Below are 18,499 nucleotides of genomic sequence, written 5' to 3'. Positions count from 1 at the left end.
ACTGATCGTGGTTATGTGCAACATTAATCCATCAAAGCTGTGCTATCCCCCTCTGCTGTGGGGAACTCTCCTACTCTGCATTCATATGGTTATAAATGTCTTCCTGTTTCACGTGGTGGCTCCGTGGTTAGCTCTGCTGCCTCACAGCACCACTGACCCGGGTTCAGATCCCGACTGCGTGCTTCGGTTTGCTCCCAGTACACCAAGATTTGCAGGTTCGGGTGGGTTGGCCATGGGACATTGTCCCATAGTGCCCAGGGATTCGTAGGTGAGGGTGGATTGGCCATGGGAAATCGTCCCATAGTGCCCAGGGATTCGTAGGTTAGGGTGGATTGGCCACGGGAAATTGTCCCATAGTGCCCAGGGATTTGTAGGTTAGGTTGGGTTGGCCATGGAAAATTGTCCCATAGTGCCCAGGGATGTGCAGGTTAGGGTGGGTTGGCCATGGGAAATTGTCCCATAGTACCCAGGGATGTGCAGGTTAGGGTGGGTTGGCCATGGGAAATTGTCCCATAGTGCCCAGGGATGTGCAGGTTAGGGTGGGTTGGCCATGGGAAATTGTCCCATAGTGCCCAGGGATGTGCAGGTTAGGGTGGGTTGGCCATGGGAAATTGTCCCATAGTGCCCAGGGATGTGCAGGTTAGGGTGGGTTGGCCATGGGAAATTGTCCCATAGTGCCCAGGGATGTGCAGGTTAGGGTGGGATGGCCATGGGAATTGTCCCATAGTGCCTAGGGATGTGCAGGTTAGGGTGGGTTGGCCATGAGAAATTGTCCCATAGTGTCCAGGGATGTGCAGGTTAGGGTGGATTGGCCATGGGAAATTTTCCCATCGTGTCCAGGGATGTGCAGGTTAGGGTGGATTGGCCATGGGAAATTGTCATATCGTGTCCAGGGATGTGCAGGTTAGGGTGGGTTGGCCATGGGAAATTGTCCCATTGTGTCCAGGGATGTGTAGGTTAGGGTGGATTGGCCATGGGAAATTGTCCCATAGTGTCCAGGGATGTGTAGGTTAGGGTGGATTGTCCATGGGAAATTGTCCCATAGTGCCCAGGGATGTGTAGGTTAGGGTGGGTTGGCCATGGGAAATTGTCCCATAGTGTCCAGGGATGTGCAGGTTGGGGTGCATTGGCCATGGGAAATTGTCCCATCATGTCCCAGGATGTGCAGGTTAGGGTGGATTGGCCATGGGAATTTGTCCCATAGTGCCCAGGGATGTGCAGGTTAGGGTGGATTGGCCATGGGAAATTGTCCCATAGTGTCCAGGGATGTGTAGGTTAGGGTGGATTGGCCATGGGAAATTGTCCCATAGTGTCCAGGGATGTGTAGGTTAGGGTGGATTGTCCATGGGAAATTGTCCCATAGTGCCCAGGGATGTGCAGGTTAGGGTGGGTTGGCCATGGGAAATTGTCCCATAGTGCCCAGGGAGGTGCAGGTGAGGGTGGGTTGGCCATGGGAAATTGTCCCATAGTGCCCAGGGATGTGCAGGTAAGGGTGGATTGGCCATGGGAAATTGTCCCATAGTGCCCAGGGATGTGCAGGTTAGGGTGGGTTGGCCATGGGAAATTGTCCCATCATGTCCCAGGATGTGCAGGTTAGGGTGGGTTGGCCATGGGAAATTGTCCCATAGTGCCCAGGGATGTGCAGGTTAGGGTGGATTGGCCATGGGAAATTGTCCCATAGTGCCCAGGGATGTGCAGGTTAGGGTGGGTTGGCCATGGGAAATTGTCCCATAGTGTCCAGGGATGTGTAGGTTAGGGCGGATTGGCCATGTGAAATTGTCCCATAGTGCCCAGGGATGTGTAAGTTAGGGTGAGTTGGCCATGGGAAATTGTCCCATAGTGTCCAGGGATGTGCAGGTTAGGGTGGATTGGCCATGGGAAATTGTCCCATAGTGCCCAGGGATGTGCAGGTTAGGGTGGATTGGCCATGGGAAATTGTCCCATAGTGCCCAGGGATGTGCAGGTTAGGATGGGTTGGCCATGGGAAATTGTCCCATCGTGTCCAGGGATGTGCAGGTCAGAGTAGATTAGCCATTGGAAATTGTCCCATCGTGTCCAGGGATGTGCAGGTTAGGGTGGATTGGCCATGGGAAATTGTCCCATCGTGTCCAGGGATGTGCAGGTTAGAGTAGATTGGCTCCCAGTATACCAAGATTTGCAGGTTCGGGTGGGTTGGCCATGGGAAATTGTCCCATAGTGTCCAGGGATGTGCAGGTTAGGGTGGATTGGCCATGGGAAATTGTCCCATAGTGCCCAGGGATGTGCAGGTTAGGGTGGGATTGGCCATGGGAAATTGTCCCATAGTGCCCAGGGATGTGCAGGTTAGGGTGGGTTGGCCATGGGAAATTGTCTCATAGTGTCCCGGGATGTGCAGGTTAGGATGGGTTGGCCATGGGAAATTGTCCCATAGTGCCCAGGGATGTGCAGGTTAGGGTGGGTTGGCCATGCTCACAGTGTTAGTTAAGTTAGTCAGAGGGAAATGGGTCCCGGTAGTTACCCCTGGTAGGGTCGGTGTGAACTTGTTGGGCCGAAGGGCCTGTTTCCACTCTCGGGATTGTCATTGAAAGTGGAGAGGAAGTGGTTCTTGTTGGTGAAATGCTTCGATCTGAGCTCCCTGGCTTTGGTGCCGGATCGTCCCACTGAAACATAGGAAAAAATACAGCACAGTACATGCCCTTCGGCCCTCGAAGTTGCGCCAACCGAAGCCTACCTAACCTACACTAGCCCAATAACCTCCATATGCTTATCCAATGCCCGCTTGAATGACCATAAAGAGGGAGAGTCCACCACTGCTACTGGCAGGGCCTTCCATGAACTCACAACCCGCTGAGTAAAGAATCTACCCCTAACATCTGTCCTATACCTACCACCCCTTAATTTAAAGCTGTGTCCCCTAGTAACAGCTGACTCCATTAGCGGAAAAAGGTTCTCATGGTTAACCCTATCTAAACCCCTAATCATCTTGTACACCTCTATCAAATCTCCCCTAAACCTTCTTTTCTCCAATGAGAACAGCCCCAAGTGCCTCAGCCTTTCCTCATACGATCTTCCTACCATGCCAGGCAACATCCTGGTAAACCTCCTCTGCACCCGTTCCAGTGCCTCCACATCCTTCCTATAGGATGGCGACCAAAACCGCACACAACACTCCAGATGCAGCCGCACCAGAGTCTTATACAACTGCAACATGACCTCAGGACTCCGGAACTCAATTCCTCTACCAATTTACCGGGTCTCTCCTTGTTTTATGATCTTGCAGAGGGGTAAGTGCCGAGAGTTTGGATTTGGAGCAAGAGGTGGATCCCCTGAACGTGGATCATTTCTCGTGCACCCCTCTGGTAAGGCCCTGCAATGTGTGACCGTGCGTGCACTTCCCCGCAGTGCAGACTCTGCACCACTCGGCAGCCTGCTCAGAACACACTCCTATCGCCCCTCCAGACCCACGGGGAAGGTCAGGGACAGGGGTAGGTCAGGGACAGGGAAAGGTCAGGGACAGGGAAGGTCAGGGTCAGGGAGGGACAGGGAACGGGGAAGGTCAGGGACGGGGAAGGTCAGGGACGGGAAAGGTCCGGGACACGGAAGGTCAGGGACACAGGTCTGTCACTGAGGAGATGACAGAGATAGGGAGGGGGTGTAGGGACTGCAGGGGGTTACAGAGATAGGGAGGGGGTGTAGGGGCTGGAGGGGGTTACAGAGATAGGGAGGGGGTGTAGGGACTGCAGGGGGTTACAGAGATAGGGAGGGGGTGTAGGGGCTGGAGGGGGTTACAGAGATAGGGAGGGGGTGTAGGGGCTGGAGGGGGTTACAGAGATAGGGAGGGGGTGTAGGGGCCGGAGGGGGTGACGGAGATAGGGAGCGGATGTAGGGGCCTGAGGGGGTGACAGAGATCGGGAGGGGGTGTAGGGGCTGGAGGGGGTTACAGAGATCGGGAGGGGGTGTAGGGGCTGGAGGGGGTTACAGAGATAGGGAGAGGGTGTTGGGGCCGGAGGGGGTTACAGAGATAGGGAGGGGCTGGAGGGGTTACAGAGACAGGGAGGGAGTGTAGGGGCCAAGGGAGTTACAGAGATAGGGAGGGGGTGTCGGGACCAGTGGGGGTTACGGAGATCATGGAGCACGATTGAGTGTGTCGGGTTCATGCTGGTCCTGGTGGGTCAGCATTCCAAATGCCCACTGAGATTGTGGTTGGGGTTGGGATTGAGGTTTGGGTCGGAATTGGGGTTGGGATTGGGGTTGGGTTTAGGGTTTGGGTTGGGATTGGGATTGGGGTTGGGATTGGGGTTGGGATTGGGGTTGGGTTTAGGGTTTGGGTTGGGATTGGGATTGGGGTTGGGGTTGAGATTGGGGTTGGGGTTGGGGTTGGGGTTGGGGTTGAGATTGGGGTTGGGGTTGGAGTTTGGGTCGGTATTGGGGTTCGGGTTGGGCCTGGGGTTGGGACAAAGCCGCACTGTCCCGGAGTGAGAGTGAAGTGACTGGCTGGCGTAGCGGTTCCTTGCTGCTTCTTTGTTGACTGGTTTTGTTCCCATTGTGACAGATGTGGGCGTGTGCCCTGGGTCATCTCGAAGCTGCTGTTACCCTTTATGCCTGGAACAGCCGAGCCCTCGGAATCCCGGACTCGCTGGGCCGTCTGCCCTTGCAGGTAGCACGTTCCCGTGGCCATGTGAGATTGGCCATGCGTCTGGAGGAACTGCAGAGACAGGAGACTCCGATCCAGGACTCCCTCCTGAACACCAGGCTACAGGACCACATCGATGGGACAGGCACCAGCTGGCAGCGGTGGGCAGGCAGCTGCAGTGAAACTGGCAAAGCCTCTTCGCCCTCATCGATGAGCCCAGACACAGGTACCCGTGCTCCTTTACCTCACTCCGAATGGGAGACCGAGTCAGCGCTGTCAGCCCCTCGCTGCCGCACAGCTGTCTGTCCCAGCAGCTGCTTGTCTCCCATTGCCTCTGGGCGTTGACTCAGTTCCCCCACAGAGCAGTGGGACACAGTGCTCCCCTAAACCTGGGAGCCGTCTGTTTGTCCCTGTCTGGCTCTGTGTCTGAGAGCGGGGAGTGGAATGGCAGTGAAATACTGGAAAGCTGAAACAAGCCCAGAGAGTGGGGGAGAAACTCAGCAAGTCTGGCAGCATAGTCCGGGGACTCTGAACCCAGAGAGCCAACCACCATTCTGGGGCCCTGCTTTCTCATCCTCGCCCTGGTACGTGGTGGGATGAAGAGTGTAATGGTGACCATGAAGCTTGTTCCCTGGAAAGCCGATGTTTTTTTCAGTTATTCATTCACGGGATGAGGGCTACACCAGCGTTCAGTGCCCATCCCTAATTACCCAGGGGGCAGTTAAGATTAACCTCGTTGCTGTGGGTCTGGAGTCAGATGGAGACCAGACCAGGTAAAGATGGCAGCTTCCTTCCATGAAAGACGTTTGTGAACCAGATGGGTTTTTCCGAAAATCGACTCTTAGTTCCAGATATTTTATTGAATTTTCATTGCACCATCTGCAGTGATGGGGTTCGAACCCTGATCCCCCAGGACAGGACTGGGCTCTCTGCATGAACACCCATTGAGGACGTCACCCAGTCATGTCCTCCAGGGAAGGCCATCCTTCCCTGGTCTGACTGACATGTGACAGCAAATGTGGGTTTGGACAGGCAGTAAATGCAGGTGTAGCCAGTGCAGGAAAGAACATAATCTTTCGAGAGAGAGAGAGAGAGTTGGAGTTTGGTTCCATTCTGGAGAAGAGGAGAAAGTGAGGACTGCAGATACTGGAGATCAGAGCTGAAAATGTGTTGCTGGAAAAGCGCAGCAGGTCAGGCAGCATCCAAGGAGCAGGAGATTCGACGTTTTGGGGATTCCTGAAGAAGGGCTCATGCCCGAAATGTCGATTCTCCTGTTCCTTGGATGCTGCCTGACCTGCTGCGCTTTTCCAGCAACACATTTTCAGTTCTGGAGAAGACTCAAACCGTTCACTCTGTGTCCAGTGCTGCCAGACGGGTCGGGTTTTCAGATTTCAGCTGGTGTGTCCACTTCTCACATTGATCCTTCTCACCGCACAGGTCTGAGCGCTGTCAGCAGTAACTCATCTCCCTCCTCAGTGTCCGAGGGGTCAGGAACCTTCTCAGTGAGCTCTGCCTACTTCAGTGGCTCCGTTCCCAGAGAGACACCCGTCACCAGCCCCGAACTGTGTCCCGGCGTTGAGCGAGACGTAGCCATGGAGGTCTGTGAACGGCAGGAAGTCACCAACAGCGCAGCACGCCCCGCGCAGGGTCAGGAGCGGGCTGCTCTCAGCTGCACTGGGAACTCTGAAAGCCAGCAGAAACCGAGTCACGGGTGGAACCTGCAGGAGGAAGGTGAACTTCGGAGAAGCCGGAATGGCAGCTCAGCTCTGCACTGCGGCACAGCCAGCCCCCACTTCTTCCTCCACCATGAGGCCACGCTCCTGACAAACAGCAGCAGGCAATACTCGATAGCAGCAGCAAGAGACTCCATGGAGACTGAGCTGCTTCGTTTCACTGAGAATGTGGAGAATGAAGACTTCCTGCCTCCCGTCGATGTTTTACAGGTGAGAAAGGTTAAGGCCACTGTGCCTCGACAGCTCTGACCTGCCATCCCACTCCCACACCAAGGGATAACCCAGAAACCAGGGCCTCAGCAGTCCCCTGTCTACCACACGCTGTCAAACCCTTGCTCTTCCTGGGAAGCCCTTGAAGCCCCTCGGCCATACTGACATCTCTGAGGGTATCTCTGGCTGGGCCCAGCCTTTATCACCCCGTCCCTAGTTGCCCCCCTTGACATTCAATGGTGTTCCCATCACTGAATCCCCCACTATCAACATCCTGGGGGTTACCATTGACCAGAAACTCAACTGGACTCCCCACAGCAACTCAGTGTCTACAGGAGCAGGGCAGGGGCTGGGAATCCTGCAGCGAGTAACTCCCCTCCTGACTCCCCCCAAAGCCTGTCCCACCATCTACAAGGCACAGGTCAGGAGGGGGAGGGAATACTCCCCACTTGCCCCTGGATGGGGGCAGCTCCAACAACACTCAAGAAGCTCAACACCATCCAGGGACAAAGCAGCCCCACACCCACAAACACCCCCCCTCCCTCCCTTACCCACCCCCCCCCTCAGTAACAGCAGTGTGTACCATCCCCTCCCTCCCTTACCCACCCCCCCTCAGTAACAGCAGTGTGTACCATCCTCTCCGTCCCTTACCCACCCCCCCTCAGTAACAGCAGTGTGTACCATCCCCTCCCTCCCTTACCCACCCCCTCTCAGTAACAGCAGTGTATACCATCCCCTCCCTCCCTTACCCACCCCCCCTCAGTAACAGCAGTGTGTACCATCCTCTCCGTCCCTTACCCACCCCCCCTCAGTAACAGCAGTGTGTACCATCCCCTCCCTCCCTTACCCACCCCCCCTCAGTAACAGCAGTGTGTACCATCCTCTCCGTCCCTTACCCACCCCCCCTCAGTAACAGCAGTGTGTACCATCCCCTCCCTCCCTTACCCACCCCCCCCCCCCCCTCAGTAACAGCAGTGTGTACCAGCTACAAAATGTCCTGCAGAAACTCACCAAAGACCCTCAGGCAGCACCTTCCAAACCCACGGCCCCTTCCATCCAGAAGGTCAAGGGGCAGCAGGTACATGGGAACCCCACCCCCTGCACGTTCCCCTCCGAGCCCCTCCCCATCCCGTTCATTGAGAGAGTCTTTTTACTGACACATCTTGCACCGTCTGGGAGTATTGCTGATTGGGTGAGTATTTAATGCCTCTCCCTCACTGCCAGTCCTGAACGTGATAACCTGACTTCTCAGCCACTGCTCTGTTGACAAACCCATGATGTTGTCCGGGAGAGAGTTGCAGGGTTTTTATCTGAGTGAGCCTGACAGAGTTGGAGGGGAGGAAACTTTGTTGGGCTTGACAGACACTCCGACCTCCTGTGTGAGTTTTGTCTTGAGAAGTGCCTGTGGACAGTGAGGTCAGATTGTTCCTGTGTGTAACAGTGTGACTGAGCCCATCTCCCCTCCCTATTCCACCGACTCATGCAGACATCAGCATGCCAGCTCTCACTGTCAGCTCTCCCTGTGCCCCATGCCCCCCACCCACAGGTCGATATGATAACTTTGGCGGAGCAGATTATCGATGCCACTCCGGAGCGAATCAAGCAGGAGGATTTTAACAGCATTCAGGCGGCTCTGAGAGAGCATCAGGAAAACACAGCCATCAGTGACACCATGACCTGGTTGGCGAGCTACTTGGAAAATGTCGACCAACTTCCCAACTTCTCCCAGCACAGGTAATCTCAGGGATCCACAAGGGAGTCTAACTGGAGACAGGTAATCTCAGGGATCCACAAGGGAGTCTCACTGGAGACCCGATGGACAAATCACATGGGCACTAATGGGGATCATTCGGTTGGGGGTCATTAGCTCAGCGATCCATTGGAATCCAAAGGGATCTCTGGAATTAGAGATCCCTGAGATAAGGGATTCAAACACTAGGGTACAGTACTGGTGGGGACAGGTCTGTCACTGTATAACACTGGGGTACAGTACTGGTGGGGACAGGTCTGTCAGTGTATAACACTGGGGTACAGTACTGGTGGGGACAGGTCTGTCACTGTATAACACTGGGGTACAGTACTGGTGGGGACAGGTCTGTCAGTGTATAACACTGGGGTACAGTACTGGTGGGGACAGGTCTGTCAGTGTATAACACTGGGTACAGTACTGGTGGGGACAGGTCTGTCAGTGTATAACACTGGGGTACAGTACTGGTGGGGACAGGTCTGTCCCTGTATAACACTGGGGTACAGTACTGGTGGGGACAGGTCTGTCACTGTATAACACTGGGGTACAGTACTGGTGGGGACAGGTCTGTCCCTGTATAACACTGGGGTACAGTACTGGTGAGGACAGGTCTGTCAGTGTATAACACTGGGGTACAGTACCGGTGGGGACAGGTCTGTCACTGTATAACACTGGGGTACAGTACTGGTGGGGACAGGTCTGTCCCTGTATAACACTGGGGTACAGTACTGGTGAGGACAGGTCTGTCAGTGTATAACACTGGGGTACAGTACCGGTGGGGACAGGTCTGTCACTGTATAACACTGGGGTACAGTACTGGTGGGGACAGGTCTGTCCCTGTATAACACTGGGGTACAGTACTGGTGAGGACAGGTCTGTCAGTGTATAACACTGGGGTACAGTACTGGTGGGGACAGGTCTGTCTCTGTATAACACTGGCGTACAGTACTGCTGGGGACAGGTCTGTCACTGTATAACACTGGGGTACAGTACTGGTGGGGACAGGTCTGTCACTGTATAACACTGGGGTACAGTACTGGTGGGGACAGGTCTGTCCCTGTATAACACTGGGGTACAGTACTGGTGGGGACAGGTCTGTCACTGTATAACATTGGGGTACAGTACTAGTGGGGGCAGGTCTGTCACTGTATAACACTGGGGTACAGTACTGGTGGGGACAGGTCTGTCACTGTATAACACTGGGGTACAGTACTGCTGGGGACAGGTCTGTCACTGTATAACACTGGGCTACAGTACTGGTGGGGACAGGTCTGTCACTGTATAACACTGGGGTACAGTACTGGTGGGGACAGGTCTGTCCCTGTATAACACTGGGGTACAGTACTGGTGGGGACAGGTCTGTCACTGTATAACACTGGGGTACAGTACTGGTGGAGACAGGTCTGTCCCTGTATAACACTGGGGTACAGTACTGGTGGGGACAGGTCTGTCACTGTATAACACTGGGGTACAGTACTGGTGGGGACAGGTCTGTCACTGTATAACACTGGGGTACAGTACTGGTGGGGGCAGGTCTGTCACTGTATAACACTGGGGTACAGTACTGGTGGGGACAGGTCTGTCACTGTATAACGCTGGCGTATTGCGTTGGTGGGTGAAGATTTTGAATTGTGCAGTGATGCAGTTGGAGGTTCTGTGATGGAGAACTGGGATGAAGTTGTGTGCGTGTCCATTCGGTGACGTGTTGTGGTCCCCTGTCCTGTCTCGATCTCTGCTGAACGCCCGGAGTGCAGTCACGGCGGCCTGGAGGTGACATTGAGATGCCGTCAGTGTGGGTCCTGCCTGCCTTGATGTGTTCTCTCCTCCACTCCCAGCACCACGGGGATTGATATTGGACGATATTCTAATTCAGGTGACATGTTCCCCAGGATTAGATTCCCAGTTTGACGCACATGCTGACCCGTTCAGCTGGTTTGGGAATGCCGTGTGTTCAGGGGCAGACTGGCTGAGGACAAATCTCCAGCCACACCTATCCGCCATCTGAGGGAACTGCAGAGAGTGATAACACTGAAATCTGAGCTCCAATTCTTATTTCATACTGTCTCCCACACGCTGGCAGCTTCACTGTCAGAACGCTCGAGCTCCCCCTGTGGTTTTACAGCAGTCAATGGCCACAGCTCATTTCCATCTGACTCAGTCTCGGCTTGTTACCCTCAGCAGACAAATATTCTCCCTGATCAAAGCCTCGCACTGACAGCCCGTCATTCCTTGCTGCCTGATGGGGGGTCTCGTTTCCCTTGAATGTATCTGATGTGCCCCGACCCACTTCCCCACAATCTGCGGGACTAACAGCCACTTCCCTCCCACTGTCTGGGGGACGGAGATGTTCCCCGCACTCCCCCACTCTGGGAGCCATTGGAGACTGCCCCCCATCGATGAACCCCCTTGCTCTGTATCCCTTCGATGGGGTATTTTAATGACCCCGGTCAGGTCACCCCTCAGCCCTTACGGACTGGTCTGTTACAGGGAAAGGAGTCCCACAGTCCAGCTGCTGTGTCCGAGACACTGATCATTCCCGTTCCTCCCACGGGAATTCATTGCAGTCAGAAATTCTGAAGGAGCAAATAACCAGAAGGTGCAGCTTTCCCCTGGATCTAACCCCGTACTGTCCCTGTCCCTGTCCCTGGGAGTGTTTGATGGGGGGACAGTGTAGAGAGAGCTTTACTCTGTATCTAACCCCGTGCTGTTCCTGTCCCTGGGAGTGTTTGATGGGGGGACAGTGTAGAGAGAGCTTTACTCTGTATCTAACCCCGCGCTGTTCCTGTCCCTCTCCCTCTCCCTACCCCTGTCCCTCTCCCTCTCCCTACCCCTGTCCCTGTCCCTGACCCTGTCCCTGTCCCTGACCCTGACCCTGTCACTGACCCTGTCCCTGGGAGTGTTTGATAGGGACAGTGTAGAGGGAGCTTTCCCCTGGATCTAACCCGTACTGTTCCTGTCCCTGTCCCTCTCCCTCTCCCTCTCCCTACTCCTGTCCCTGTCCCTGACCCTGTCCCTGACCCTGTCCCTCTCCCTCTCCCTCTCCCTCTCCCTCTCCCTACTCCTGTCCCTCTCCCTGACCCTGTCCCTGACCCTGTCCCTCTCCCTCTCCCTCTCCCTCTCCCTCTCCCTACTCCTGTCCCTCTCCCTGACCCTGTCCCTGACCCTGTCCCTCTCCCTCTCCCTCTCCCTCTCCCTCTCCCTACTCCTGTCCCTGTCCCTGACCCTGTCCCTGACCCTGACCCTGTCCCTCTCCCTCTCCCTCTCCCTCTCCCTACTCCTGTCCCTGTCCCTCTCCCTGTCCCTGTCCCTGGGAGTGTTTGATAGGGACAGTGTAGAGGGCGCTTTACTCTGTATCTAACCCCGTGCTGTCCCCATCCTGGGAGTGTTTGATGGGGTGACAGTGTAGAGGGAGCTTTACCCTGTCTCTAACCCCATGCTGTCCCTGTCCCTGGGAGTGTTTGATGAGGGACAGTGTAGAGGGAGTGTTACCCTGTATCTAACCCCGTGCTGTCCCTGTCCCTGTCCCTGGGGGGTGTTGGATCACTGTGTTTGGTGATGAGGAACATGACTGACTGTGCTGTTGTCCATCTCTCAGTGTACTGTCCATGGTAACAGTCTGTCCTTTCCCAGGTCTGTGTGTAGTCAGCCACTGACCCCCCCGTCCAACCCCTGCCTGAGCCCGGTCAGCTCTCCGCTCAGTGACATCACCTTGGAGAAGGTCGACACACCAGCCAACAGCGATTGGTCAGATTTCCTCAATGCCTCAGCCAATGGGAAGATGGAGAGAGAGTTTGCATTGCTGACCCTGTCAGACCATGAGCAGCGAGAGCTGTACGAGGCAGCTCGGATCATCCAGACTGCGTTCCGCAAGTACACGGTGAGGGCCAGCTCACACTCACACACACACTCACACAGACACACACACTCACACTCACACTCACACAGACACACTCACACTCACACAGACACACACACACTCACACTCACACACACACTCACACTCACAGACACACACACACACACTCACACATACACACACACACTCACACAGACACACACACACACACTCACAGACACACACACTCACACAGACACACACACACACTCACACTCACACAGACACACACACTCACACAGACACACAAACACACACACTCACACACACACACTCACACAGACACACACACTCACACTCTCACACACACAGACACACACACACACACTCACTCCCACACACACACTCACACAAACACACACTCCCACACACACACTCACACTCACACACACACTCACACAGACACACACACACACACACTCTCACACACACACTCAGACTCACACAGACACACACACTCACACACACAGACACACACACTCACTCACACACTCACACTCTCACAGACACACATGCACACTCTCACACACACACACACAGGCACACACACACTCACACACACTCACACACACACACACTCACACACACACACAGACACACACACACTCACACTCACACCCACTCACACACACACACACACACACACTCACACACACACACACTCTCACACACACACACACACACACTCACACGCCACACACTCTCACTCACACACACACAGACACACACACACACACACACACACACACACACACACACACACACACACACACACTGACCACACATACACACACACCACACACACACACGCACACTCACACCCCCGGCTACACTCACACACACACCACACACACACGCATACACACACGCACTCACACTCACACAGACACATATACACACACTCACACACACACACACTCCCGACTACACACACACTCTCTCACACACTCCCATCTACACACACACATCCCATTTACACACACACACTTTCACACTCACTCTCTCCCCCTTTCACACTCACTCCTTCCCCTTCACACTCACTCTCTCCCCCTTTCACACTCACTTTCTCCTCCTTTCACAATCACTCTCTCCCCCTTTCACACTCACTCCCTCCCCTTCACACGCACTCTCTCCCCCTTTCACACTTAGTCTCTCCCCCTTCACACTCACACCCTCCCCCTTTCACACTCACTCCCTCCCCCTTTCACACTCACTCCCTCCTCATTTCACACTCACTCTCTCCCCTTCACACTCACTCTCTCCCCCTTTCACACTCACTCCCTCCCCCTTTCACACTCACTCTCTCCCCTTCACACTCACTCTGTCCCCCTTTCACACTTAGTTTCTCCCCCTTCACACTCACACCCTCCTCCTTTCACACTCACTCTGTCCCCCTTTCACACTCACTCTCTCCCCCCTTTCACACTCACTCCCTCCTCCTTTCACACTCACTCTCTCCCCTTCACACTCACTCTGTCCCCCTTTCACACTTAGTTTCTCCCCCTTTCACACTCACTTTCTCCCCCTTTCACACTCACTTTCTCCCCCTTTCACACTCACTCTCTCCCCCTTTCACACTCACTCTCTCCCCCTTTCACACTCACTCCTTCCCCTTCACACTCACTCTCTCTCCCCTTTCACACTCACTCTCTCCCCCTTTCACACTCACTCCTTCCCCTTCACACTCACTCTCTCCCCCTTTCACACTCACTTTCTCCCCCTTTCACACTCACTCTCTCCCCCTTTCACACTCACTCCTCCCCTTCACACTCACTCTCTCTCTCCCCCTTTCACACTCACTTTCTCCCCCTTTCACACTCACTCTGTCCCCCTTTCACACTCACTCCTCCCCCTTCACACTCACTCTCTCCCCCTTTCACACTCACTCTCTCCCCCCTTTCACACTCACTCCTCCCCTTCACACTCACTCTCTCCCCCTTTCACACTCACTTTCTCCTCCTTTCACACTCACTCTCTCCCCCTTTCACACTCACTCCCTCCCCTTCACACTCACTCTCTCCCCCTTTCACACTTAGTCTCTCCCCCTTTCACACTCACTCCCTCCCCCTTTCACACTCACTCCCTCCTCATTTCACACTCACTCTCTCCCCTTCACACTCACTCTCTCCCCCTTTCACACTCACTCCCTCCTCCTTTCACACTCACTCTCTCCCCTTCACACTCACTCTGTCCCCCTTTCACACTTAGTTTCTCCCCCTTCACACTCACACCCTCCTCCTTTCACACTCACTCTGTCTCCCTTTCACACTCACTCTCTCCCCCGTTCACACCCACTCTCTCCCCCCTTTCACACTCACTCCCTCCTCCTTTCACACTCACTCTCTCCCCTCACACTCACTCTGTCCCCCTTTCACACTTAGTTTCTCCCCCCTTTCACACTCACTTTCTCCCCCTTTCACACTCACTCTCTCCCCCTTTCACACTCACTCTCTCCCCCTTTCACACTTACTCTCTCCCCCTTTCACACTCACTCTCTCCCCCTTTCACACTCACTCCTTCCCCTTCACACTCACTCTCTCCCCCTTTCACACTCACTTTCTCCCCCTTTCACACTCACTCTCTCCCCCTTTCACACTCACTCCCTCCTCCTTTCACACTCACTCTCTCCCCTTCACACTCACTCTGTCCCCCTTTCACACTTAGTTTCTCCCCCTTCACACTCACACCCTCCCCCTTTCACACTCACTCTCTCCCCCTTTCACACTCACTCTCTCCCCCTTCACACTCACTCCCTCCCCTTCACACTCTCTCTCTCTCCCCCTTTCACACTCACTCTGTCCCCCTTTCACACTCACTCTCTCCCCTTTCACACTCACTCTCTCCCCCTTTCACACTCACTCCCTCCACCTTTCACAATCACTCTCTCCCCCTCTTCAGACTAACACTCTCCCCACCTTTGCAGTGTGTCTGTCTGCTTCTGTAGGTTATTGTGTGTGTGTGTGTCTGTGGGTTCCTGTCTGTGTGTGTGTGTGTGTGTGTGTGTGTGTGTGTGTGGGTTACCTGTGTGTGTGTGTGGGGGGGGGGGTTACCTGTGTGTGTGTGTGTGTGTGTGTGTGTGTGGGTTACCTGTCTGAGTGTGTGTGGGTTACCTCTGTGTGTGTGTGTGTGGGTTACCTGTCTCTGTGTGTGTGTGTGTGTGGGGGGGGGGTTACCTGTGTGTGTGTGTGTGTGTCTGTGTCTGTGGGTTACCTGTGTGTGTGTGCGCGCGCGTGTCTTTGGGTTACCTGTGTGTGTGTGTGTGTGTGTGTGTGTGTGTGGGTTACCTGTCTATGTGTGTGTGTGTGTGTTTGGGTTACCTGTCTGAGTGTGTGTGTGTCTGTGGGTTACCTGTCTGTGTGTGTGTGTGTGTGTGTGTGTTTGGGTTACCTGTATATATGTGTGTGTGTGTGTGTGTGTGTTACCTGTCTGTGTGTGTGTTTGGGTTACCTGTCTGTGTGTGTGTTTGGGTTACCTGTCTGAGTGTGTGTGTGTGTGTTTGGGGTACCTGTCTGTGTGTGTGTGTGTGTTACCTGTGTGTGTGTGTCTGTGGGTTACCTGTGTGTTTGTGTGTTATTGACGTGTCTGCCTGTAGGTTGGTTGTGTGCCTGTGGTTTATTGTATGTGCCTGTAGATACTCTGTTATCGCGGGGACTGTAGCCTGTCAGTGAGTTTCTGTGTTTGAAAGTTTATGAATTGCTGAGTTTCTCCAGTGTGACTCGGAGATGTGTACTTGTTATTTTTGACCTTGATGCTGTTGTTTCTGAGAATCCGTCTCTGTGTTTGAGGCCTGTCTGGGCTGAGAGTTGATGTCAGCCCCGGGCAATGCCACTCCGTGCTGGATTCGGGGACTGGACAGTTCAACATTTCTCTCCCTGCCTTATTATCCGTCAGACCCTGACTGACTGGATGGGAAGGTAATGCCTTTGCACGGGCTCAGGCAGATGGTCGAGGGAGTTGCATTGTGAGACATAACGACAGGCACCGGGAGCAATCTCTATCACCTCAGCTCCCAATGAACACTGCACTGGCCCAGGTCACACTGAGCATCAGTCATTAGGCCTTGGCTAAGGCCAGGAGCTGGGCTGGTGCTGACCGCAGGCTGGCTCTGTCTCAGCCTGCACACACTGAGTATTCACTTCCTCTGACCAGAGACGCTGGCTGATCCATTGGGAATTCCCTCCACCTTCAGGTTTCCATGTGCTATTCCCCGTATTCAGGCAATACTTCCGTACAATCCCTGACGAGGCAGAAACAAATCATTCTGCCCAACAAGTCCACACCATCCCACAAAAGAACGTCCCGTCCCGACGCCCCACCCCCACCCTAGCCCTGCAACCCTGCAATTCCAATGGCCAATTCACATCCCTGGGCACTATGGGACAATTTCCCATGGCCAATCCACCCTAACCTGCACATCCCTGGACACTATGGGACAATTTCCCATGGCCAATCCCACCCTAACCTGCACATCCCTGGGCACTATGGGACAATTTCCCATGGCCAATCCCACCCTAACCTGCACATCCCTGGGCACTATGGGACAATTTCCCATGGCCAATCCACCCTAATCTGCACATCCCTGGACACTATGGGACAATTTCCCATGGCCAATCCCACCCTAACCTGCACATCCCTGGGCACTATGGGACAATTTCCCATGGCCAATCCACCCTAATCTGCACATCCCTGGGCACTATGGGACAATTCCCCATGGCCAATCCACCCTAACCTGCACATCCCTGGGCACTATGGGACAATTTCCCATGGCCAATCCACCCTAATCTGCACATCCCTGGGCACTATGGGACAATTTCCCATTGCCAATCCACCCTAACCTGCACATCCCTGGACACTATGGGACAATTTCCCATGGCCATTCCACTGTAACCTATTTAGGTTTGGATTGTGGGGGGAACCCAATGCAGACAGGGGGAGAATTTACAAACCCCACCCAGAGAGCTACCTGAGGGGGGAATCGAACCTGGGTCCCTGGTGCTGGGAGGCCGCGGTACTAATCACTGAGCGGCTGTGCCACAGAGAAGCAACAATTGGCACCTGTTTTCTGAACAAATGTGAGCAGGGAGCTATGTGGTGCACAACTGTCTCATATCAGTGTGTCTTTGTTGAGCAGGGCCGGAGACTGAAGGAGCAGCAGGAAATCGCTGCAGCTGTTATCCAGCGTTGCTACAGGAAGTACAAGCAGGTACAGAACCCCGTCCCATCGAATCGAACCACGTGTCAGAGACAAGCGCTGGTTCGAGTTAAACCCCAGGACCCACTCAGTCAGACCACCCCTCTGCTGATGGCAGCATCTGGGATAACTCTGTAGCATGTCACAAGCAGCCCCATGTGCTAACGCTCCACCTGGAACGTGGGGACAGTGAGAGCAGCCCGACTCCCCGGGAGGTTTGGGAATGGCAGCGAATGGACAGCTATCAGAGAAACAGAAATCACGTCACACCGCCAATAACCCGCTCGATTAGTAGCTCAAACATACTCCACACGGCATTTCCTGTCTTGGTCATCAAAATGTGGACGCACTTTCTTCTTTCTGCTGTTCAGTAACGCTGTGCAGCTTCCTAAAGGATGTGGTAAACCACGCAGTGTCAGAGACACACACAGCACTGCCCTGGGGTATCCTGTCTGACCCTACACTGTTTACTGTGATAGACACACACAGCACTGCCCTGGGGTATCCTGTCTGACCCTACACTGTTTACTGTGATAGACACACACAGCACTGCCCTGGGGTATCCTGTCTGACCCTACACTGTTTACTGTGATAGACACACACACACAGCACTGCCCTGGGGTTTCCTGTCTGTCCCTACACTGTTTACTGTGATAGACACACACAGCACTGCCCTGGGGTATCCTGCCTGACCCTACACTGTTTACTGTGATAGACACACACAGCACTGCCCTGGGGTATCCTGCCTGACCCTACACTGTTTACTGTGATAGACACACACAGCACTGCCCTGGGGTATCCTGCCTGACCCTACACTGTTTACTGTGATAGACACACACAGCACTGCCCTGGGGTATCCTGTCTGACCCTACACTGTTTACTGTGATAGACACACACAGCACTGCCCTGGGGTATCCTGTCTGACCCTACACTGTTTACTGTGATAGACACAGACAGCACTGCCCTGGGGTATCCTGTCTGACCCTACACTGTTTACTGTGATAGACACAGACAGCACTGCCCTGGGGTATCCTGTCTGACCCTACACTGTTTACTGTGATAGACACAGACAGCACTGCCCTGGGGTATCCTGTCTGACCCTACACTGTTT

The 18,499-nt window shown here is 54.3% G+C and overlaps 1 protein-coding gene across 1 annotated transcript in view; it reads left to right on the top strand.

Moving 5' to 3' along the window:
• Positions 1–17,526, top strand: part of LOC132835187 (calmodulin-binding transcription activator 2-like) — a 123,655-nt gene extending 106,129 nt beyond the window's left edge. The window contains exons 13-18 of the mRNA XM_060854551.1: positions 3,260–3,338; positions 4,532–4,838; positions 6,050–6,555; positions 8,102–8,289; positions 11,933–12,179; positions 17,329–17,526. Of these exons, the coding sequence (XP_060710534.1) occupies positions 3,260–3,338; positions 4,532–4,838; positions 6,050–6,555; positions 8,102–8,289; positions 11,933–12,179; positions 17,329–17,526 (1,525 nt within the window). The remainder of the gene's footprint in view (positions 1–3,259; positions 3,339–4,531; positions 4,839–6,049; positions 6,556–8,101; positions 8,290–11,932; positions 12,180–17,328) is intronic.
• Positions 17,527–18,499: the final 973 nt, after the last annotated feature.

The sequence above is a fragment of the Hemiscyllium ocellatum genome, chromosome 44 (genome assembly GCF_020745735.1).
Source record: "Hemiscyllium ocellatum isolate sHemOce1 chromosome 44, sHemOce1.pat.X.cur, whole genome shotgun sequence".
NCBI classification, from domain to species: Eukaryota; Metazoa; Chordata; class Chondrichthyes; order Orectolobiformes; family Hemiscylliidae; genus Hemiscyllium; species Hemiscyllium ocellatum.
This window is presented reverse-complemented; position numbering and strand designations above follow the sequence as displayed.